Source organism: Fistularia commersonii, chromosome 3 (assembly GCF_037954325.1).
Source record: "Fistularia commersonii isolate RoL2024-O1a breed Wild chromosome 3, RoL_Fcom_v1.0, whole genome shotgun sequence".
NCBI classification, from domain to species: Eukaryota; Metazoa; Chordata; class Actinopteri; order Syngnathiformes; family Fistulariidae; genus Fistularia; species Fistularia commersonii.
The window spans coordinates 18,997,458-19,019,898 of NC_141286.1; the positions used below are offsets into that span (position 1 = coordinate 18,997,458).

Consider the following 22,441-nt stretch of genomic DNA (forward strand, 5'->3'; position numbering starts at 1 on the left):
TACAATGAAGTACCTGGCGTTGTTCGAGACAGTTCTACACAGGTGGAAAAACGCCTCGACATGCTGGAACCGGGAGGCTGGGTCACTCTGCCAGAACTCTGGGGGTGTCAGGCCACAGCAAGGATGACTGGCTGGGGTAGATGGGGCAACGTGGCTGAAGTGTGGTCACACACTCAGTCTGAATTAGATAGAACGGGGGTCAGCAATTTGGTATGGGAAGGAAGGATTGCGGAGACTAAGAACAGTTCCAACTTTATTGCACTAACACCAACACCAACTTCTGTAGACCAACATGCCTGAGACCTAAACCATGCCTCAGCCCCTATCCCTTGGGGTGAGAGGCCATGTCCCTTAGTGTCACAATATGATTAAAAGAAGGAAAATTAAAACTAGCTATCAAAAGTTGAAGCGTTCTTGTTATAACCATATAATAACCATATAAAAGTAGAACATAATACAGCATTCATCAGCTTTTAATAAGCTGGTTTTAGATATTGGTCTGCTGCTAATCACCACAACATAGAGCCATTGTCTCTGGCAACCTTTAAACTCAAGTTGAAGCCTGTAATAACCTTTTGTAAATAGAGAGTATATCACTGCCTCAATGAGAATACCTTGGCCTACCAATTTCACTAATTTGAATATTTGAAATTGTGAGTTTGACGTGAAGCCCTTCTTCTCCGGTTTGTAGGGTATTTTGGAAGTTTCAAACAGAGGGGAGGCACTCAGGCAGGCCATGTAGATTTCCCTGGTTTACTGACAGTGGGTTTGAAAAGCTTCAGATCAGTTGGTTGTTATCTGACGTGCTGGTTGACAGCCTAATTCTGCTGCGTTTTAAGCACCAGAATTTCAGTGATTTTTTATACACAGTATGGGAGTCTTTTTCAAGAAAGAAAGCTTGATTTAGGATAAAAATGTCATGATGTGTTGTTGCCATGATTTTCATCAAACCTGTGTGTGCTAATGGAGTACTTTGAGGCTGATCTACCCCGAAACAAACAAAAGGTATATTTAACACTCACAGATGATTCTGCTCTTAAGCTTATCAGATTTGTATTCCCAAGAAAATAGGTGCATTATCACTTTATTCTCTTTGCTTCCCACCTCTCCTCCTTTTATCGCTATTATATCAGTATCTCCATTCACTGTGACATATCAGAGGAGACAGTTCTTTTCCTTTTTTTTGAAACTATCCGCAGTCCATGATGGCATGGAAGCCAGACCTATAAAACAAAATTTGAGAGCAAATATTTGACAGATTATGCAAAAAACAGGTGAAAGTAAAAGTATTGACCACTGAACTAAATCATTTCTAAAGCATCAAAGATAACTCCAAATTTGCCAGAGTTCTATAACTGGATGGTTAAAAAGAACTTGAATTGTGGATAAAGAAAAAAAAAATAGACTGAACACTGCAAAAAAACAAAACAAAAACTGTACAAAACACAGCACATACAGTGATACAAAGAAGGTTTAGCTCTGTTAGAACCCATATAAATGCTGCATTGCTTTTTTTTTTCAATTTTAGAGGAAATCAAATCTCTTTATTTAATCTTTCAATTTATTGGTAGGGTGTAGCAATACTGTATCTCTTTTCCAGGACAAATATCTTGATTGTTTGTAGATATATATACTCTGTTTCAACTATTGTATTTCCTGTTATTACTTTGATGTACATTTAAGAGCCAATAAACTCAGTACACACTGCCTTAGTTGGGTTTATGACTACAATGAAAATATGAAAAAGGCTCATTGCATTTTCAAATCCTGCTCTGGTTACTTTCAATCAGGTGGCAGTTGGGCAAGTTTGCCACAGCTAGAAGGTTTTTACTCAGGTTGTTGACTTCCTTTGACGCTGCTGTCAACAAATTCCAGTATTGTGACTATAGTCAGTACATTTGAATGTTTCTTTGCAGCTAGTGCACGTGTTTCTTTTTATGCTTAGAAATTCAATCAAATTGACACATTATGAGATAAATTCAATGCCTATTCATTAGAATAATTTGAATGCTGAGACTTTCTCCGTGCGTTTAGCCGACAGTTCAGACATTTGAATCTGAATACAGATATAGAAGACTGGAGAAACCACATAACCACAGAAGTCTAATTATAATTATTATTATGATTATTAATATTATTACTGATTGATCTCGCTATCTTTTTTGAATCTTATTTTGTGTTTAAAAGTAAAAATAAAGACATTTGAGATTACTGGAATTTTTTTTTAAACAAAGCTTTTCTTGTGAAAAACCTGATGTGGCCAGACTCTGCCTCTAGCGGCCCCCAGTTAAATTGAGTTTGAGACGCCAGGTATAGAGAGCCTTTGAGTACGGTGGAGGGTCAGTTTTATAACTGAATGTCATAACAAGAGGTTTAAATATTTAGGGCTGTACATTGTAATCTAACCAAATGTTGCATCAAGTTCCAATTATGTTCATATAATTAAGAAATGCCATCATTTTACTACAGAGAGGCTATTTGGAGGCTTTTTGCTAAAGCATGGCCTCAAGGACAGCAAGGTCACATTCCAGTGTTCTAGATGCCACAGACTACCAGGAAAGTTATATATCCCACAGATATATTGGTTATAATTAATATTCTGTCCTGTGTCATGACACCTGTCTCAGAACTAGAGTTTCAGTCTGGATTTTCCAGTATGAATTCTCTACTAAATATCATAGCTTGGCCAAAGCTAAGATTGATGTCCTCCCTTTTAGATTAATTCCCCTTTGAGAAAGAATTAAATTCTCTGTTAAGAGGCTTTTTATTGCATTCATTGCTCAGAGATTTAAACCCTACTAACTTTGGACTGAGTCAGAAATGTTCAGTCAGTTTTAGTTCTGTGAAGATTTAGAGTGATATTTTAATCAAGATAGGATGAACAGGCTGGAAATATCTGGTCCATATTGCATTGTATTCCTGTTGTATCTCCTTTTTTTAAATGCATCACAAAAATACCTTTTAAAACCACAAATGTGGTTGGTCGTCTTAAAAGCAGAACCACAAGGGTATTTATAATTCTGACTCGGCAAAACAGTTTCTAAATGTTGATCTCAAATAGCAAAAATATCCAAAACATATGTACCCAGAAATCACATTTGGATAACTGTGTAAACATTGTGCATGATGGAGTCACATGTACACCATGGAACTGCAAAAGGAAAGAACATCCAGTTTAATGCCAAGGCAGAAGAACTCTCTTAAAAACCAACAGTGTATTGTTTCCAGAGAGTCCAGCAATTTATAATCACAGAGCTTCTGTGCGTAAACGTGTAAATGTACCTTATCAGAAACGGCTGACCTGTTTGTCTGTGCAACGTCTGTTTTGCTGTTTTTAACTTTCAAAGAAGAAAAAAAACAACCCGGTAAAACTGTCCAAAAATGAAGTCTATATTTCAACATTGTGCATTATTTTTCTACAAATAGATGGTTTCTCACACCTATATATGATGCTTTTAGTGTGCCAGATACTGGGAAGAGAACAAACATTTAGGCTAATTTTCATCACACTGTGGAGTTTACTCAGCATGAGATGAGTCATAATTGTGATTGAATCGCTGAACTAATATGATTAAAAGAGGGAAGTTAAAGTGGCTCTCCTGTTGTTGTGGTGCAACAGAGAGAAAAAGAAAATATGTTGAATGACCTTTTTCTATCCACATAAACATTTTTTATGTTGTTGCAATTTTCTGTTTTAAATTTTGTCATCACATAATGTAATCTCTTTATGTATTTCAAGCTGTGATGTAGCTTTATTTATTAATTTTGTTATTCATTTTGTCATCTGAGTTTTCAGTCTTATTTACATTATTTAAGCAATGTCTTTCTCTAGTCCAGTAGTATGGATTTGCCAATTAAAGCTGTTTTCTCATGCTTGCACTTGTCAATACTGAAATATACTTAGCTGAGCACACATGCACACAAAGTATTATATTAGGCTGTTTTGCTAGTTCTTTAATATTTTTACTACCAATTAATTCCTTTTTCAAACCATCCTATGTTATCCCGTGACAATTTAGTTCAGGATATGCAATCTCTGCCTGCCCCTTGTAAACAGATGTATAAAGCCTTAACTTTACAATGATAAATAAATGAAGCACCTCAAAAGAATGTAAGCTGCCATTTCAGTGGTACAAAGCTTTATTTATTCATGTTTTTGTCAGCATGTGCTATATTTAGCTTACCTTGTCATGGGAGAGACAATTGTGTTTGTAATGAGGAAGGGCAAACATCTGTAATGCAGTTTGTTTTTAATAATGTATTTTTTTTTTACTTCATAATCAACCCAACCACATTTCATGTCAATAAGCTCCTCTCCACACTGAGTCTCATAAGAATTATCTTTTGCTGACACATGTTGAGAGTATTTAAAGAGATGCTACTATACAAAGAAGAGCCTAGCCTTTATTTGCATTATTACTTGATGAGTTGCCTCCCATTTTTTATTGCCTCAAATTAATGCATTATTTGTCAGGCTAAGAGATTGAGTTTTCTGTTGTTTGTTCTGCCATGGTGTTCTTCTGACAAACAACAGGATTTTTTAAAATGTTCCAGTTTGATATTCAGTAATCTTCAATGAAGGGATGGGACATGAGCTACGGTAGAATCTCTAAAAGGATAGAACAAATAAATAAGTAATAAGAACTTTTAGGGGGGGGGGGTTTATTCCATCCATCCATCCATCCATTCGTCTTCGCCTGTTTATCCGGAATCGGGTCGCGAGGGCAGCTGCCGGTGCAGTGAGCCCCAGACCTCCCTCTTCCTGCCACATGAACCAGCTCCTGTGGGGGGACCCCAAGGCGTTCCCAAGCCAGCTTGGAAATATAGTCTCTCCAACGTGCTGGTGTCGAGATGGGGGGAAATCAATATGACCTCACCTGCCCGGCACCTCTCACCGGGAGCAACTCCAGAATTAAAGAGTCCAGCCCCTCTTGAGAGGCCTGGTTCCAGACCCCATGCTGTCAGTCGTAGTGAGTCTGACTATATCAAGTCGGAATCTCTCAGGCTCTCACTCCAGCTTGGGCTCCTTCCCCACCAGAGAGGTGATATTCCATTTTCCAAAAGTCAGCTTCTACAGCTGAGGATCAGAATATCAAGGTCCCCCACTCTGGCTACGGCCTGGTTCTCACTGCACTCAGCCCCCTTGGCCCTTTCTGTGGGTGGAAAGTCCAGGTAAAGAGGTACCCAGGTCGTTCCTTCGGGCTGTGCCCAGCTGAGCCCCATGGGTGAAGGCCTGTGCATGAGGCGCTTGCCACCGAGCTCTGCCCCTACCCTTGCTCCAGGGATGAGCCCCAGGGAAAACTGGGTCCAATGGTTGTCGTCTTCATGAGGGTCTTCTGAGCCACACTATGTCTGGTCCCTCAACTGCCTTGGGTGATCCTTCCAGCGGCATAGAGCCCCTGACAACATATCTCCCAGGATCACTGGGGCGCGCAAACCCCTACACCATGCTAAGGTGGCAGCTGACAGAGGGGGACATGTTATTATATAATTGAAATAGATTATTTGTACAGTTACAATAACTGTACAAATTGATTTTTGTACAGTTACAGTAACAACACAGTATTGCATTGATTTATTTCTGATATGAATGATCGTTTATGTCCTGACTTGAGATATCAGAACTGTTCTGAGGGAGAAAACTGGACACTTTTGGTTGACCTTTGGCTGTATTATCTCTTCATGGGTCTCTTGCCTGAGTGTTCTGTCCTGATAGCTTATCTCCCAGGGCTTCTCTGCATGCTGCCTGCACTGTACTGCTTTTCATGCTCGCACCAGCATTGTTCCTTTTTTTTGCTCTTTTTCCTTCTAGAATGAAAAGAGAAAAAAGGGGCTGGCAAGTGTGCAAATTATTAAGGAAGCTGCCATAAACATGGCTAAGTAATTCTGAGGTTATTTGCTGATTTGCTTTATTTGACACTTAATGATACAATGTTATTGAGCTGCCACGTGTTGATTTATCATATAAATAAGCAGAACAGCACCAACACACACACTGTATGCTTGCTTATCTTTCCAGTATGGAGTGCATGGCTAATTGAGATAAATTGCTGTGTAAGCAAAGTTGATGATGGCATGACAAGTCTGCATGTATCACACTGTACTGTTCTCAGATTTATTAAACAGTCTGGCAATCTGTGCAGTGTAGAGACAAAATATGGGCAACAAAGTGACTGCTTAAGTATACCATCATAATCTGGGAAAAAAAATCACCATGAATGGAACAACGTAATCCCCATGAAGCGTCTGCCCTGCTTGTATTCAGTGCGATGTACAGGTTTACGTGGTTTGAAGCACAATGTGCCAGCGGTGGTGTTAGAAGCAGCAAAAAGGAAGACTGTATGAACCAATGGGGGTGGGGGGGGTGGGTGTAGCAGATTACATATAGAGTCTCAGCCTAGAGAATTGTGAACAAATGCACATGCACACACACTCATGGAAGCAAATCCACTCTACTCAAACTAAATTCATGGCACCAAAGACTCTTGATGAGTAGTTATATTAGAATTTTAAATGATACTTTAAAAGACAAACTAATAGAAATTCATCATACTGAATTGTTTGCAATGTTACACGATCCCAGAGTTTATCTTTTTACTTGAATGAATATATATCCTGTACGCACATAGCATTGCAATATGAAGAGTGGAGTGATGTTTAAGGCTAGTATTAAATTTGCTTCCACAATATGGTAATGTACTCTGCAAAGGACCACATTAGAAAATTGCTCCAGAATATGAAAATACTTTATATACTCTGTCTGTGTGTGTGGAATGGGGGGCAGAATGGAAGCCTGAAATAGTTAAACCTCAGAAGGGAAGAGAACCCTTAATAATCCAACAGACCAGCTATTGTTATTGGCAGATGGTGAGGCGCAAACCTGAGCAGCGATGAGAATATATAATGGCTATGGATTTATATTAAAGACAGAAGCAAAACTCTAATGCAGAAAGAACTGATAAACTTGACATGTACTGTACATTTTTGGATTTTTCTAAATTAACAAATAGTTAATGAAAGTTAATCAAACAGTTCTAACTCCTTTGCCATTTGCAGTCTCACATTAAACAAAATTATATTTACTGTTACTCTTAAAAACTACCATCACTATTCCTATACATACACTATATGGCCAAAAGTATTCGCTCCCCCATCCAAATAATGAAATCAGGTATTCCAATCAATTCCATGGCCAATAAAATCAAGCACCTAAGCATCCACTGTTATTTATTTATTTATTTAGTTTTTTATTCATTGATTCATTCATTCATTTATTTATCAGGAACTCAGTGAATTCCAGTGTGCAACTGTGATAGGATGCCACCTGTGCAACAAATCCAGTCAGCTGTATTGTAAGAACATAGAAATGTTTGGGAACGACAGCAACTCTGCCACAAAGTGGTAAGCCACTGAAATTGACGGAGCGGGGTCAGCAGATGCTGAGGGCCATAGTACGAGGTCGCCAACTTTCTGCCGAGTCAATTGCTACAGACATCCAAACTTCATGTGGCTTTCAGATAAGCTCAAGAGCAGTGTGCAGAGAGCTTCCTAGAATGGGTTTCCAGGGCCGAGCAGTTGCATCTAAGCCACACATCACCAAGTGCAATGCAGAGCGTCAGTTACAGTTGTGTAAAACACTCCGCCACTGGACTCTAGAGCAGTGGAGGCGCGTTCTCTGGAATGACTAATTGCACTTCTCCATCTGATGGATGAGTCTGGGTTTGACAGGAGAACTGTACTTGTCTGACTGCATTGTGCTAGGTGTGAAGTTTGGTGGAGGGGGATTTGGTGTGGGGTTGCTTTCCAGGAGCTGGGCTTGGCCCCTCAGTTCCAGTGAAAGAAACTGAAAGATTCAGCATACCAAGAAATTTTGGACAATTCCATGCTCCCAACTTTTTGGGAACAGTTTGGAGCTGGCCCCTTCCTTTTCCAACATGACTGGATCAGTGCACAAAGCAAGGTCCATAAAGACATGGATGACAAAGTCTGGTGTGGATGAACTTGACTGGCCTGCACATAGTCCTGACCTCAACCCAATAGAACACCTTTGGGAAGAATTAGATAGACTGAGAGCCAGGCCCTCTTGTCCAACCTCAGTGTGTGTGTGGTCAAAAATTCCCATAAACACACTCTGAACTTTGGGACAGCCTTCCCAGAAAAGTTGAAGCAGTTATAGCTGCAAAGTGTGGACTGACGTCATATTGAACCCTATGGATTAGGAATGGGATGACTCTTTAGTTCATATGCGATTCAAGGCAGGTGAGCGAATACTTTTGGCCATATAGTGTATCTCAAAGATTAAACTACAAATACTAAATGATTGTTCATACTATCATCCCTGATGCTTCCAAGACCAGACGTGTCAGAGCTGTTACTGGACACACTTTTAACATGGTGATGTGGTATCTCTTAAAATGTTATTCTCTGCTTATACGGATTTTGGATTTATTTCCATATTGTGATTGAGATCATCTGCCAAAGTAACCCTCTAGCTCTTGTGGTTCTGTCAGCTGTAGATGAATGACAGTTCTTGATGTAAGGCCTTTTGAGGGAATCAGGATTGACCTACAGACTCTTGCTATTCATTCATATCCACTTTTCACATTAAATTAAATTCCTGCAGGTTTTAGATTGACCTTTGTGAGGTACTGTGTTGTAGATTGTGAAATATTTGAGATACGTTTGTATATATCTTTCAGGAAGTATACTGTTGATCATTTGGGAAAAGGTAGAAACATCCCACAATCTTTACTATTATAAGTAAAAATAATATAAAGTATCTGAATAATTGTCTTGCTTGTATATTCTATAACTACCAATTTTGCTTAGTTGGGTTTAGATTATATTATGTTTTGTGGGCTTCATTCTATTGTAATAATATATGCCAAAGCCAGGAGAAATAGTCAATTTTTTGTATTTTATGATATGTTTTAGAATTCCAAGTGCAACAGAAATCATGTCAAAATACCCACTTAACAACTGCCATTAAAACAGTTTTACTCCAGTTTGGCACATTTCATTGTAAACTATTTGGTTTTGGGGTAAGGGGGGGGCACTAACAAAAGGCTTTGCGATACTGCACATAGTTACTGTTATTTTCATTTCGGTAGTTCATTTAATCATTTATAAGAAATAATATGGCAGCTTTGTTGTTTTTTTCTTTGAACTTTACAAATACAGATTTTGTCTGCTCAAAGTGTTCATTTCACATTGTGTGTGAGTCAGAGATTAAATAAAATAAAAAAAAAAAACAGCACAAAATAAATAATACAATATTTGGACAATTAAATAATTTCCAACTGCAAGTATGCACTTTCTTTTCACATACATTTCATAAACACATACTGTACACTTGGTCCAGAACCTCAATATACATGGTTCGTATTGGAGAGCAAAATTCCAATACAGGGTCCCCCCAGAGGAAAACAGATGTTTATTTTTCAGAGCAGTATAAATTATTCTACTTGCTGAATCTGGGCTCCGCATCATAGCCCTTTAAGCAACAGCCAATGACTCTACTGGAGATTGATGAGCTCATTTCTATGTTCCAACATATTTTATTATCAACCTGTGCTCAGTATGATAGCTGCGATAAAGAGCTGTAAGATCTTTCAGAGGCAACACCAGTTGAGCTCAACTTTACAGGATGTTGTGTGTGGCCTGCCTCATTAGATCTGTGATGCTTAACCTCATACCAATGATAGATCTTATACGGTTTTAATGTTTACAGTCAGATTATATCCTTGCAGTGGAAGGGGAAATCTGGAACTGAATCATCAATGTTTTATAATTTTAGATTCATTAATTTTTCAGTAGCCTTGGAGTTCTTCAGAGTTCTTCAAATGTGAGTCAAGTAAACTTAGAGGATTGCTGAGAGCTCACATGCAGTTGTAGGATGCTTGAAAAGCACCTGTTCAAGTAAATCTTACTCCTTCTCTGTCTCTCTGTGTGAATGGCTTTTACTGCCTGTGACATTTTAAAAGCCCTCATTCCATAATTTTCCCATTTACATCTTACTCAATCACACCATGGTGTTTTTTTGTGCATCACCGTATTTATTCAGTTCTTTCCTTTATTCTAATCTTGTTACATCTGTGCTTAAGCTGTAGGATATTTAATAGAAAACTTAAAAGGCCTGTTAAGGAGAAATAAGTACTTTCCTGATCTCAATCCTGAGATGGGATGATGAGTTTACCTTTTTTTTTCCTAATCTCAGGATTCCATTTCCAGTCCCATCTAAGCTCTTTATTCTCAATTCCAGGCCAGGCCCTGTTATGCAGTCCAGACTGCTCTCTACTGCAGACCCACCTTGAGCAACGAAAGCAGGCTAGCTCCTCAGAGACAGTCTGACGTGTACTCAATGGATGACGTGCTGGCATGCTTTGATGGGTTCCTTTCAGGATCATGAGGAAAACAAAAAAAAACTGTGTGTCCGTTCATGTTTTTTATATATATATATTAGCTTTCCTCACGACCGTCAAAAAAAAAAGGATGTGTATGTTAATGTGTGTGTGTGTGTGTGTGTGTGTGTGTGTGTGTGTGTGTGTGTGTGTGTGTGTGTGTGTGTGTGCGTGCGTGCGTGCGTGCGTGCGTGCGTGCGTGCGTGCGTGCGTGCGTGCGTGCGTGCGTGCGTGCGTGCGTGCGTGCGTGCGTGCGTGCGTGCGTGCGTGCGTGCGTGCGTGTGTACACGTATACTGGCCTCTTTGTCCACCACTGGCTGCTGTTTGAAACCTGTACTATTCTTTACCTTGAACATTTTTTTTTTAATGATGACATGGTAGAAACTGACTTAACATAGATTGTGACATAGTTTGTGTGATATCTCTCACCATTAATTAATTTAGGATGCATAAAAAGTAAATTACTACCTACGAGATCACATTGTAGAGATACATTTTTTCCATCAAATAGAATGCTCTATAATAAGCAATCCCTTAATGGAAAAGTGTGCATATTCTTCTTCAGGTGAATAGCATGTTAAGGCACTGTTGGCAGTCCCCGAGCTGATGGTTCATTTCAAGCCTGAGGCTCTTAAAAGCTTAATTGAAAAAGAAATTTTTAATCACATGTGAGTAATATGGAAAGACCTCCTCCTCCTGTGCTTTGGACAATGCAGAAATGTGTGTGTGTGTGTGGGATATATACATATATATATATATATATGTGTATATAGGCCTTGCGATTGACTGGCGACCAGTCCAGGGTGTACTCTGCCTCTCTCCCAGTGACATATATATATATGTATATATATAATGTGTGTGTGTGTGTGTATATATAATGTGTCTGTATATGCCTGAATAGAGATGGATTTTCCTCACAGTTTAGCTGTCCTGACTCCTTATACAATCTAAGATGATAAAAGTGTGATTTCTTTTGCCTGTTATTTTAAGTAAACATACTACAGCATTTTTTGATCAGCAGGAGACTCTCACAAGGCTTTTTAAAGCAGCCCTGTAAGAAGGAATAACAGCAATTTAAGCCTTAAATAAATTTAAGGATTTGTTGTGTTAACATAATGACTGAAGTTTTAACATTGATGAGAAAATGTAGTTATGCCTTAAAGTATGTCTTTAAATTTACAGTTTGAATATAAATCTATCAATTTAATCATCTGTTTGAATATGCACATAGCTGTAAGATGTAACCTTTGCACCTTGACATTTTCTTGTCAGTCATTGCCCCACTTCAAACAGGCCTTCTCCAAACTCTTTCCTGATTTACTTTGTGCCCTTGGCAAAAAAAGTAGAGGGTAGTACAATAATGTGCTTATCTCCTTGTGACACTGTGACATGAGTTTTTCATATCAGGCCAGACAGACGTCCACACAGAATCACTGGCAGCGACTTGTGAGTGAAGTCCCTCTGGACTGTGGCTTTACTCCTCTTCCTTCCTGGCAGTTTAAAAGGCCATTTGTAAGAGTTAGACGAGCTGTGGATGGACCAGTGCTTCTCTTGATTTAAGTGCCAAAGTTTGGAAGAAAAGGACTAAAGGTTGTTGCAGATGGCTACACTGAGCTTCATCTGCACCTGACAGTTTTGTTCCACAGCGGAATAGAAATTGAAGGTTTTGTTTATGTTTATAACCCTCAAATGCCTCAGCAGTGGTAATAATGAGGCTGGCTGCTTAAGTTAAATGTTGGGCTCCACTTAGGGACACATAGTTAGTGTAGACATTTGTGGAAAATTCTCTAGAAATTATGATAATACAAATTAACAAAATAATTATTTGAACATTTGCTATAAATTGCCTCCCATGATGATGCCAATCAGCTTTAGGATGCCCTTTCTTTCGAAAGTGAAAGTTGTTAGTGCTGTAAAACTGTGCAGGATTCTATAACACTTTAATTTTAATGAAAAGATTGGTTCCAAAAGATGAGTCGGACTTCAAAAGCTGATCTGGGTCACATTTCACTTTGATTGACAACCGTTAGCTCAATTTGAATGTATAAGGACGAGAATCATAGCGGTTGAAATGGAAGGATGACAACAGAGCCCCTTGGAACATCAGCATACTTAAATGAGCCAACATGGCACAGCACAAAAAATAGAGTTCAAGATAACTGGCCCTGATATTGCATTATTTTCAATGTTTTTTTTTCTGGTGATACTTGAAAGGACACAACCAAAGAAAATGTATTGCATGGTTGTCATCATCAAATGAGAACAAATATCTAGTAAGAAAAAAACAAGTGTTTTTTCCAACTTTTGAGTCAGTCTGCTTGTAGGTGCTAACCATTGAAGTGAATGAAACAAAAACAATGCTCAACACTTAGTTGTTTTGCATTTCGTTCCGGGACCGCTGTCCTCTTCATGAGACTTTCAAAATAAAGGATTTGGACTGCACATTTTAAGAGTCCATAAATCATTTGATACATAGAAGGAATGGTTTTGTAGTGCTGCAACATTTCTCTTTATACCTGTCAAGTACTGGGGTATTCACGCTTTCAGATTTTGAAGATGCACTGGCTCATATGCACTTAGTTGTGCTGATGGCCAGTCATTTGCTTCTGTTTCTCCATCTGAAAATGTAAGTACCGTAATTTCCTGACTGTAAGCCCCTACTTTTTTTGACGTGCTTTGAACTCTGCAGCTTGAATGATGATGCGGTTAATTTATGGATTTTTTTGGGGGGGGCTAACAAGCTCCACGCCACCGAAACATTAAGCCTGGTCACATCGGACCAATGAAATTGATGTGAAATTCTGAGGCTTTCAGTTCTGACATTCGAGAAGTAGACTTTAATTGTTTTAGTGCACATGAGGAAGACGAAAATAGTGATAAGTTGGAGAAGGACAAAGTGGGGATACAAAATAGATAGATGAATGGACTTTTCCTTGTTATTATTAATCTTTTTCACCAGTAATGTTACCGGCACTGTTTGTGGGATAAAAGCATTTCCAGTATGCATTTGTGGATATTAACAGCATGTATTTAATTAAAAGTAAAAAAAATATATCTTTCTGTGTAACATCTTTCTGTGTAATTATCACATGTTACAATGGGGAAACCTGTGGCTTATAGACAAGTGCTGACTATATATGTGCACATTTATTTTCTTTATTTATTTATAGCTGGTGGGCTCAGTAGTCCAGAAATTATAGTGTCATGAAACACTGGCCCATATACTGTAGTTCTGTGGATGTGGTAGAAGTGGTAGAATTCCACAGTCCTAAATTGTGTAATTTAACTAACCGTTCACACTATTAGGAGGAACATTTGCTTGAGTGAAAACACCATTCATTCCTGCAAATGGCAAAACCAAAATTTTTTATTTCTTTATTGTTATTTTGGCAAACTGGGTCACTGTAATAACTAGAATTGTGTTTCTGTATGATCCAGGATAAAAAAAAAAATACAGGGTTGTAGTACTTTGTTTCTTAGATACTCTCAACACATACATGATAACTGTGATGCTGGGTTTATTTTGCATTTCTTCCCCATCTGCATTGCTGGTGTTCTCGCTTAGACTTCTGGCGTTTTTTCAAAAGAGTATTAAGAATTATCCATAATCTCAGATTGCATCCCTCAGGTGTTTTCACTTCTTTGCTGAAGTCTAACCTCTTGTTGGTACATTATCAGCTCAGTGCAGCTCAGTGCAGTTTTGATAACTCCCAGCTAGTCCTGCTGTGGATGGTAAGAGTCCAATAACAAACATTACACAAGTGTATACAAGAAGTGATAAGTTAAACTTGGCTGTTGTTTCCGACAGAGTTATTGTCCGTAACATGCTTAGTGCAAGCTTTTACTCCTGGAATTTAATTACTAACCAGATCTCATATTCTTTTCTAAAATATTTGATATGAGTTTCCTGTTGATTTTTTTTTCCAAGTGGAATTATATTGTTCATGATTGCTGTATTGCCAGGGGAGCAGTTTGGGGTGCAGTGTCTTGCTCAACAACACTCCGACACACTTGAAGGAGCTGGTAATGAAACCAGGCATTTTTTGGTTCCAAATACAATTGTTCTACCTCCTACGCCTCGCGGCCCCCCCAGTGAGGACTGATTCCACTGGGGCTCAAACCCAGGACCCTCTGCGTGCAAAGCAGACATGATAAACGGTGCACTATGGAACCTTATCAGTTGGCTGTGCTTGTTAGGTCATTGTGTTTCGGACATTATATCATCAATCTGACTTCCGTTCTGCGTGGACCTTGCAGAACATACAGTATTTATCATTTCATGTAGCATGTGATATAATGAAGATACAGATTTGTATTTGGTGATAAAATGGGAGAATGTAAAAAAATGTTTTCCCGAGTGTGGAAATATTTTTCTATCGCTTCTCGGTATCGATAACATATATCACTCTTTTAACCCCTTTCATAACTGTATTGCAGGTATTTGGTCATGTACATAGGAGGGATAGTGAATATTTTGGTCGAAGGATGGTTGGAACTGAAAGGCAGGATGCCTAGAGAAACACCAAAGACAAGATGTATGGATTTAGTGAAAGAGGACATGAAGTTAGTCGACATGAGAGAAGAGGATACAGAGAGTAGAGTAAGATGGAGGAGGTTGGTTCACTGTGGCAACCCATTAAATGAGTAGCCAAAAGGAAAAGAAGATTCTTGGGTATTGAAAGGTGGAATAAAGCGTGCATTCTAATTACATTAAGTGACGTTATCCAAAACATTTTGAAAATGGAATTGTATGTTCAGAAGCAGTTCAATGTAGCAAGTTTCAGTTGTGAAGTGGCTCTGTTCTGTCTTGAGCTTTGCTTTTTGCTTTATTTGGCCTTTCATTCTGGAACCATTTATGACATTTTTTGTCATAAATGTCATAAACATTTTCTCGACATTTTCTAACATTTTCTATGACATAACCTGATCCTATGTTATTCAGTGCAGTTCTTTGTAGCATGATCATTTGCAAGACATATGAGTAAGAAATGTCGTCATTAAAATTATCCAGACCTTAGCTAAAGAGGTATCACTTCAAGATATACAACTAAGTTAGTGATTCTGGAGGACCGAAATATTTGACCTATAATAATGTAGGAAAACTTGGTTCGAAATTGTATTTTAACAAATGTTCTGACTTAGAATATGGGGTTGATATAAAGAACCAAAACTTCTCATGTAGGTATGCAGCCAGCTTTTTAATCCACCATTTTAGTGTGTTTGTGTGTGCACGCGTGTGATGTCCATAAATAATTTCAAGGTATTGCTGTTCACTCTGTATTTCAGTAAGCTTGCCCTATTCTGACATAACTATGCTTTAATGTGAAACTAAAAATGCTCTTACCCACAACATTTTACTCCATAGGTGTTTGGAGAAGGAACACAAGTATAATAGAATCAACAACTTTGCTATTATCTGTCTTTTATGAGTGGTACTGAACTATGTGGCTTTTCTGAATGTCAAAGAAAAGATATCTAGGTTTGAAGGTTTGAAAATCAAGAGATTAAAAAAAGGAAGTAATGGCTGTATGTGAAGGCAACATAGGCGAACATAACCCTAGGAAGTACTGTGTACACCACTGGATGTGTACACCACATACAGGGCAGTGTAAGGTAATGAACCCTCTAAATGTTTCTGCTGTTTTTCGTTGGGTTCATAATAAATATATAAATACATATATACATGTAATACTTCAATCAGTTGGTTGTGTTTCTCAATTATGGCTTTGGGAAACCTCTCCTGCTACACATCCATCAATCAGTTTATTAATCAATCCACTTCAGTGCACTAATTTGGGACTGAGTCTCAGTCTTGGCAGACTGAGTCCATTACTTGAGATGTCACTGTCCTCATTAAGGCACTCCAGCTCAATCTTTGGGCAAAATAACTAGGCCAGATAAGCTTTATAATTCCTCCAATGTTTTCTGGATTGATCACTAGGCCTACTTCCAGTTGGACATGCAAGGAAAATCTTTCACAGTTGAGGTCCATGATGAATTTTTGTAATATGCTTGAATCATTTGTTATGTCGTGGGAAAGACAGGGACAACCATCTCAACTTCGCTTTCTTTAGATTTTTGATCTACTTACCGTGCCTCGCAAAGAAGAAGTGGGACACTGAGGGGACTGAAGACAACAGACAGAGTACAGGGAGATACAGCGTTAAAGATAGAGGTAGCAAAGGCAAGACAAAGGGCGTATGCTGACTTGTATGCTCGGTTGGACAGTAGGGAGGGAGGGAATGATTTATACAGGTTGGCAAAACAGAGAGCTAGAGATTGAAATGATGTACAGCAGGTCTGGGTGATTAAGAATAGAAAGGGAAATGTATTGACTGATGCTAGAAGAGTGATGGGAAGATGAAATGAGTACTTTGAGGGCCTGATGAATGTGGAAAATGAAATAGAGGGAAGGGTAGAAGAGGTTACTATTGTAGACTATGAAGTAGCAGAGATCAGCAGAGGTGAAGTGTGGAAGGCATTGAAAAGGATGAAGAATGGAAAGGCAGTTGGTCCTGATGATACACTAGTGGATGTATGAAAGTGTCTAGGAGAGGCAGTAGTAGAGTTTATGGCTAGAATATTCAACAGGATCTTAGAGAGTGAGAAGATGCCTGAGAGATGGAGAATAATTGTGATGGTGCTCATTTTTAAGAACAAGAGGGATGTGCAGAATTGTGGAAACAATAGAGGGATACAGTTGATGAGCCATACATTGAAGTTATGGGAAGGGGTAGTGGAAACTAGACTGACAGCACAAGACAGCATTTTTGAGCAGCAGTTTGGGTTCATGCCTATAAAGAGTTCTACAGATACATGCAGTATTTGCTTTGAGAATGCTAATAGAGAAGTACAGAGAAGGTCAGAGGATGCTGCATTGTGCTTTTGTAGACCTAGAAAAAGCATACAGCAGGCTGTTGAGACAGATACTCTGGAGAAGCAGAGAAGTATGGTAGATGGGTGCAGGACATGTATGCTACTTGTGAGACATTAGTAAGGTGTGCTGCAGTAGATGTAACAGAGAAGATCTTGGTGGAGGTGGGACTCCATCAAGGATCAGCTCTGAGCCCCTTTTTGTTTGCTGTGGTGATGGACAGGCAGACAGATGAGGTTCGACAGGAATGCCCGTCGACCATGATGTTTGCAGATGACATTGTGATCTCTAGGGAGAGCAGGGATTCGGTTGAGGAAAATCTCAAGAGCTGGAGATATGCTCTGGAAAGGAGAGGAATAAAGGTTAGTTCCAGCAAGACAGCATATATGTGTGTGAATGAGAGGAACCCGGATGGAATAGTGAGCCAACAGGGAGTGGAGATCAAGAAGTTGGAGGATTTCATGTACTTTGGATCAACAGTCCAGAGCAACGGAGAGCCAAAGAGGCAAAGAAACGGGTTCAAGCAGGTTGGAATGGGTGTAGAAAAGTGTCAGGGGTACTATGTGATAGAATTTGAAGACAAGGAAAGGTTGTATGCTGCATGGTCTAGACATAGTGACAATGATGAAAAGACAGGAGGCAGAGTAGGAGGTCACAGAGATGAAGATGTTGAGGTTCTGTTTGGGAGTGACAAGGATGGATTGGATCAGGAATGAGTCCATCAGAGGGACAGCACCTATTAGATGTTTTGGAGAGAAGGTCAGAGAAGCCAGACTGAGATGGTTCAGTCATGTACAGAGAAGAGATAGTGAATATATTGGTAAAACAGTGCTGGAATTTAAGACTTATGGAGGTAGTGAGTGAGGATATGAAGGTAGTTGGTGTGAGAGAGGAGGATACAGAGAATAGGGTTAGATGGAAAAGGTTTATTTGCTGTGTTAACCTCTGAAGGGAAAAGCTTAAAGGAACAAAAGGAGAAGAAGACCATACCTTTAAAGAATGTTTTTGCCACCATGCAAAACATGCATTATATTTCTTTTGGCCATGGACCTCATTGGTGACCTCATACAGGGGCATTAAAGTGGTGATAGTTAAATTGAGAGATTGGATTTCTCAGGTCTTTCACAACAAAAGCTCCATGCTGTGCAGAAATCACTATACTGATCCACTCGTCTTGTAGACATTCCAGCTGGCCCATTTCCTATAAGAGAGGTAACATTTCATGTCCAGGGGCCAGCACACCCAAATCCTTTACTCTGCCTCAAGGCCATATGATAACACACCTGACCTTGAGGGCTCCCCCAGTGGGTAGAGGGACCACAGGGCAACAGTTCTACATAGCTTTTTCAGGCTGTGTCCAACCAGGAGTCCCCCACCTCTTTTTTTCCTGCGTGGGTATTATTCAGCGAAGGATAATCACATTGAATATGTCTTTGGAGGTTCTTAGTCATCCAGGTCATGGCGAATTCTTGTTGAAATCTTCTCGTCTTGGCACCTGGATTTGAATTTCTTCACTTGAAGATGTTTCACCCCTCATCCGAGAGGCTTCTTCAGTTCTGAACTGAAGAAACCTCTCATTGAGGAACACATTAAGGAAGCAGGCAGTATAATGCCTTTTATAATATATGTATAATGTATAATGTAAGTATAATGGCTTTTGCAACAGATACAAATTAATGATTTATCTTGATTTTCTTTATTTCTTTTAGATGTGGGGAGAGCAGTTCATGCTCCGGCTCACATCACAGAGAAAGTTGTGCAGCTGTTCAGGAGTAAAAGTGAATTTACATTCTTGGCCTCCATTCAGCAGAAGTCCTCTACATCAGGAGTGATATTCTCCATCCACGAGTCTGAACACAGGTAATCCATCTGTAATCCTCTTCATTTTGGCCCGCAGCTCCTTTCTAGCACAACATTACTTCAATGGATTACTGATCTCTCTCATTTTAAATTAAACCATGGGATGCTTTTTCACGTACTCACTGTTTGCAGATAGTGGTTGTTTAGAAAAAGCCAATTTATGTGAGATTATTCCAATGTGATTGCAAATCAGGAGGTCATTGGAAGGCAATTCTCTGAGTGGAAAAATTCAAAGCACCCTCTTGTATGCTCCACGTTACAGACAACCCTCCATGTAATGTATCTGGAAGATGAAGGCAAAATGACAGGCATGCTGATAAAGTTTCTTGTACATATTTATGGAAAGACCCAGCTTTCTGCGATTATTATATTGATAACTTGAGTGACCAAGTACTTAACAGGATCATGCATAACCTGAACGTTTTAACATTGTTATTATGTCAGCATAGATTACACAAAGAAAGTCTCAGGGGAAGTATTTTTTATAAAAAAAAAAAGCATATTTAATGAAATTATGGTTGGTAGACAACCTTGAGTGGCAAGAGTCAGTTCTCTTTACTTATGTTCTGTTCAAAAGTGACTTGTTTTAAAAGGGCAGGCAATATTGATTCCCCTCCACTCCTTTGGAGGTAAAAGCCTTGAGTTGTGTCAAACAAAAGCAAATCGTACACGAAGGGAGAGTGAGATTGAGGCCCCTTAACTGATGGAGTGAACTTTAATGGAAGAGGTCCTTGTAAGCCTTGTTTTAGGAAAGCTTAAACAAAAACAAATGTTGTTAATATGAGGTAAGATTAAGTACTTTCATGGTAAGTCTCAAATTTTTTATTCAGTTTTAGTCTCCGCCTCCCCATTGCAAGTAACATCTTTGTTGTCAGATGTTTGTTTTAAATTTAGTTTTAGTTTATTTTATAACAAACTAAATAGATCTGTAATAAATTGCAACTGAGCCAGTGAATCTACAGTATCACTTTATCTTATCACTCGATCTTCTCTTACTCTTGAATCTCCAAAACTAGCTGTTTGGGTGAGCTCTCTTTTGTACTGGCAAGATAGTTGTAAAAATGTCCTGGAAATGATCTACCCTCATCTAACCCTATCTTCTGCATCTTCTTCTTTCAAATCAGCAAACTTCATATAATTTTCACTACATCCATTAATTTCCCCCTGTCTGGTAATTTCAATTCCAGCATTCTCCTATCCATTTTCAATGTCCCTCCTCTGTGTATGTCCAAAGTATCTAACTCTAGCCCAAAAAATCTAATATGTGCTGTCCCTCTGATGGAATCCTTCCAGTTCTTATCCATCCTTGCTACTCCTGACTTTTCCGCAGTGCCACTGCCTCTAAAAGAAACATCATCACTGGTCTCACCACCATTTTGTCTTGCTGATATAATTATCACACGTCAACTTCCCTCTATCTGTTTCAACCTGCATACACCCTTTTCTTAATTTTTTTCCACAGTGTTCCGTACTCTGGACTGTTGACCCTAAATACTTAAAAAAACCTCCATCTTCATCTCTACTCCCTGTAACCTCGCTGTTCCACTTGGGTACCTTCTCATTTCGGTGGAGGTTCTCACTCATCCAGGTCATAGTTAATTCTTGTCAAAATCTTCTACTTGTAGCAACTGGACTCGATTCTCTCCCCTTGAAGATATATCGCCTCTCATCCGAGAGGCTTTTTCAGTTTTAAATGGATGGTGGGGAGTTTTCAAATATAACCAACAGGCTCTGATCCCTTATACTGCTCATTCTTATTTTCAAAGCAAATACTGAATTGAAGTACTCTTTCTTGGTAAAAAAAATCATTCTGCCGCTCAGAAATGCCAACTCCTGGCCTTTCAAACATCCACTATTCTTCCCCAGAACCTAATGATGTCATCAACTTAATTCATCTGTAGCTGCAACAGCTCTGCATATCTCCCTTGTTCTTAAAATCCACACCAGCACACGTCTCAATCAGGCATCCTCTCGCTTTCAAAGGTTCTATTGAATGACCAAGTCAAAAATACTACTGCCATCAGGACCTTTCGTCAACCCTTCATAGTAATCTTTGCACCTTCTATTACAATTGTTGCTCCTGTCTACATTTCCCTCTCTATCCAGAATCACCGTAACCCGCTGCATGTTCTTCCCACATCTATCTCCCTGCTTCCCCAACCCGTATAAATAAGTATCTCTTCCTGTACTGTCCAACCAAGCCTACAATTCATTGTATATCTTTTGTTTGGCTGTACAATGTACTATACCTTCACCGTATGCTTCTCCCTGTACTCCTGTCTACTCTATTCAGTCCCCTCAGTGTCACTGTGTCATCTAGAAGTCTGATGCAATTGTTCAATCATCCAGAAACTCCCGCTGACCACCCAGAGCCTGTCTCAATTCCTCCCTGAATACAACAGCACTTTTTCAGTTTCCACCGCATGGTCCTCTAGTTTTACCTTGCAACCAAGATCATCCCACACACCACTATCCAATACTCTCTGCTACACACTGTCACCCTCCTCTACTTTGCAGTCTGATTGACATCAGATTTCATCTACATAAGATGCAGTCCATCTATGTGATCCTACAACCACTCTTAAGTTACCCCATGTTCCCACTTCCTCTGTGATAGAGGATTCACTTAAGCAAAGTTTACCACCATATCCCCCTCTTTATTCCTATCCTGGATAGAAAAAACCTGCTCATCAGTTCCTTATCCCCTCTGCTGTCTACAACATATTGTTGATTGAAGCCTGTATCTAATGTGTTACCATTTTCTTACTTCTGGGGGGTATTCTGCATCTTTCTTTTCTGCAAGCTCACATCCTATCTCCCGGGCATATCCATGAACAACATTGAACATCACACCTTCAAATCCAGCTTCAGAGTCACCACTCTGTCTGTGTCTGACACTCTTTTCACCTCCACAACATTGCTAACAAACTTCCTCCTCCAGATAACTCCTACTTAATTTTTCTTCGCACCAATAACACGATAGAACAGCTTAAATCCGGCTCTTAAGCCTCTATCATTGCCATGTTTCCACTAGTCTCTTAGATACACACTATATTCCCCTTCTTTTTCTGCATCATGTCAACCTACTCTAGCTTTTCCTCTCATTTGCCAATGCTCAAAGCCCCTTCTCTCAGTGCTAGACTTTGGCTTTCCTCCTCTTTTGCTGGCATCTTCGACCCACAGTAGCCTGTTTTCCAATAATATCCTCGACTGATCCAGTATGAAAGTCATGGATGTGATTTGCATATTTAATTTGGCATAGGTTTACATCTGATGCCCTTCCTGGTGCAACCCCTGCATTAATCCA

At 39.2% G+C, this 22,441-nt stretch overlaps 1 protein-coding gene across 1 annotated transcript in view; it reads left to right on the forward strand.

The window, feature by feature from the left end:
* The window catches only part of LOC147235776 (protein kinase C-binding protein NELL1-like), a 218,364-nt gene that overhangs the window by 17,138 nt on the left and 178,785 nt on the right, over positions 1-22,441 (forward strand). Inside the window, exon 3 of the mRNA XM_086143989.1 lies at positions 18,984-19,134. Coding sequence (XP_086000115.1) covers positions 18,984-19,134 — 151 coding nt within the window. The remainder of the gene's footprint in view (positions 1-18,983; positions 19,135-22,441) is intronic.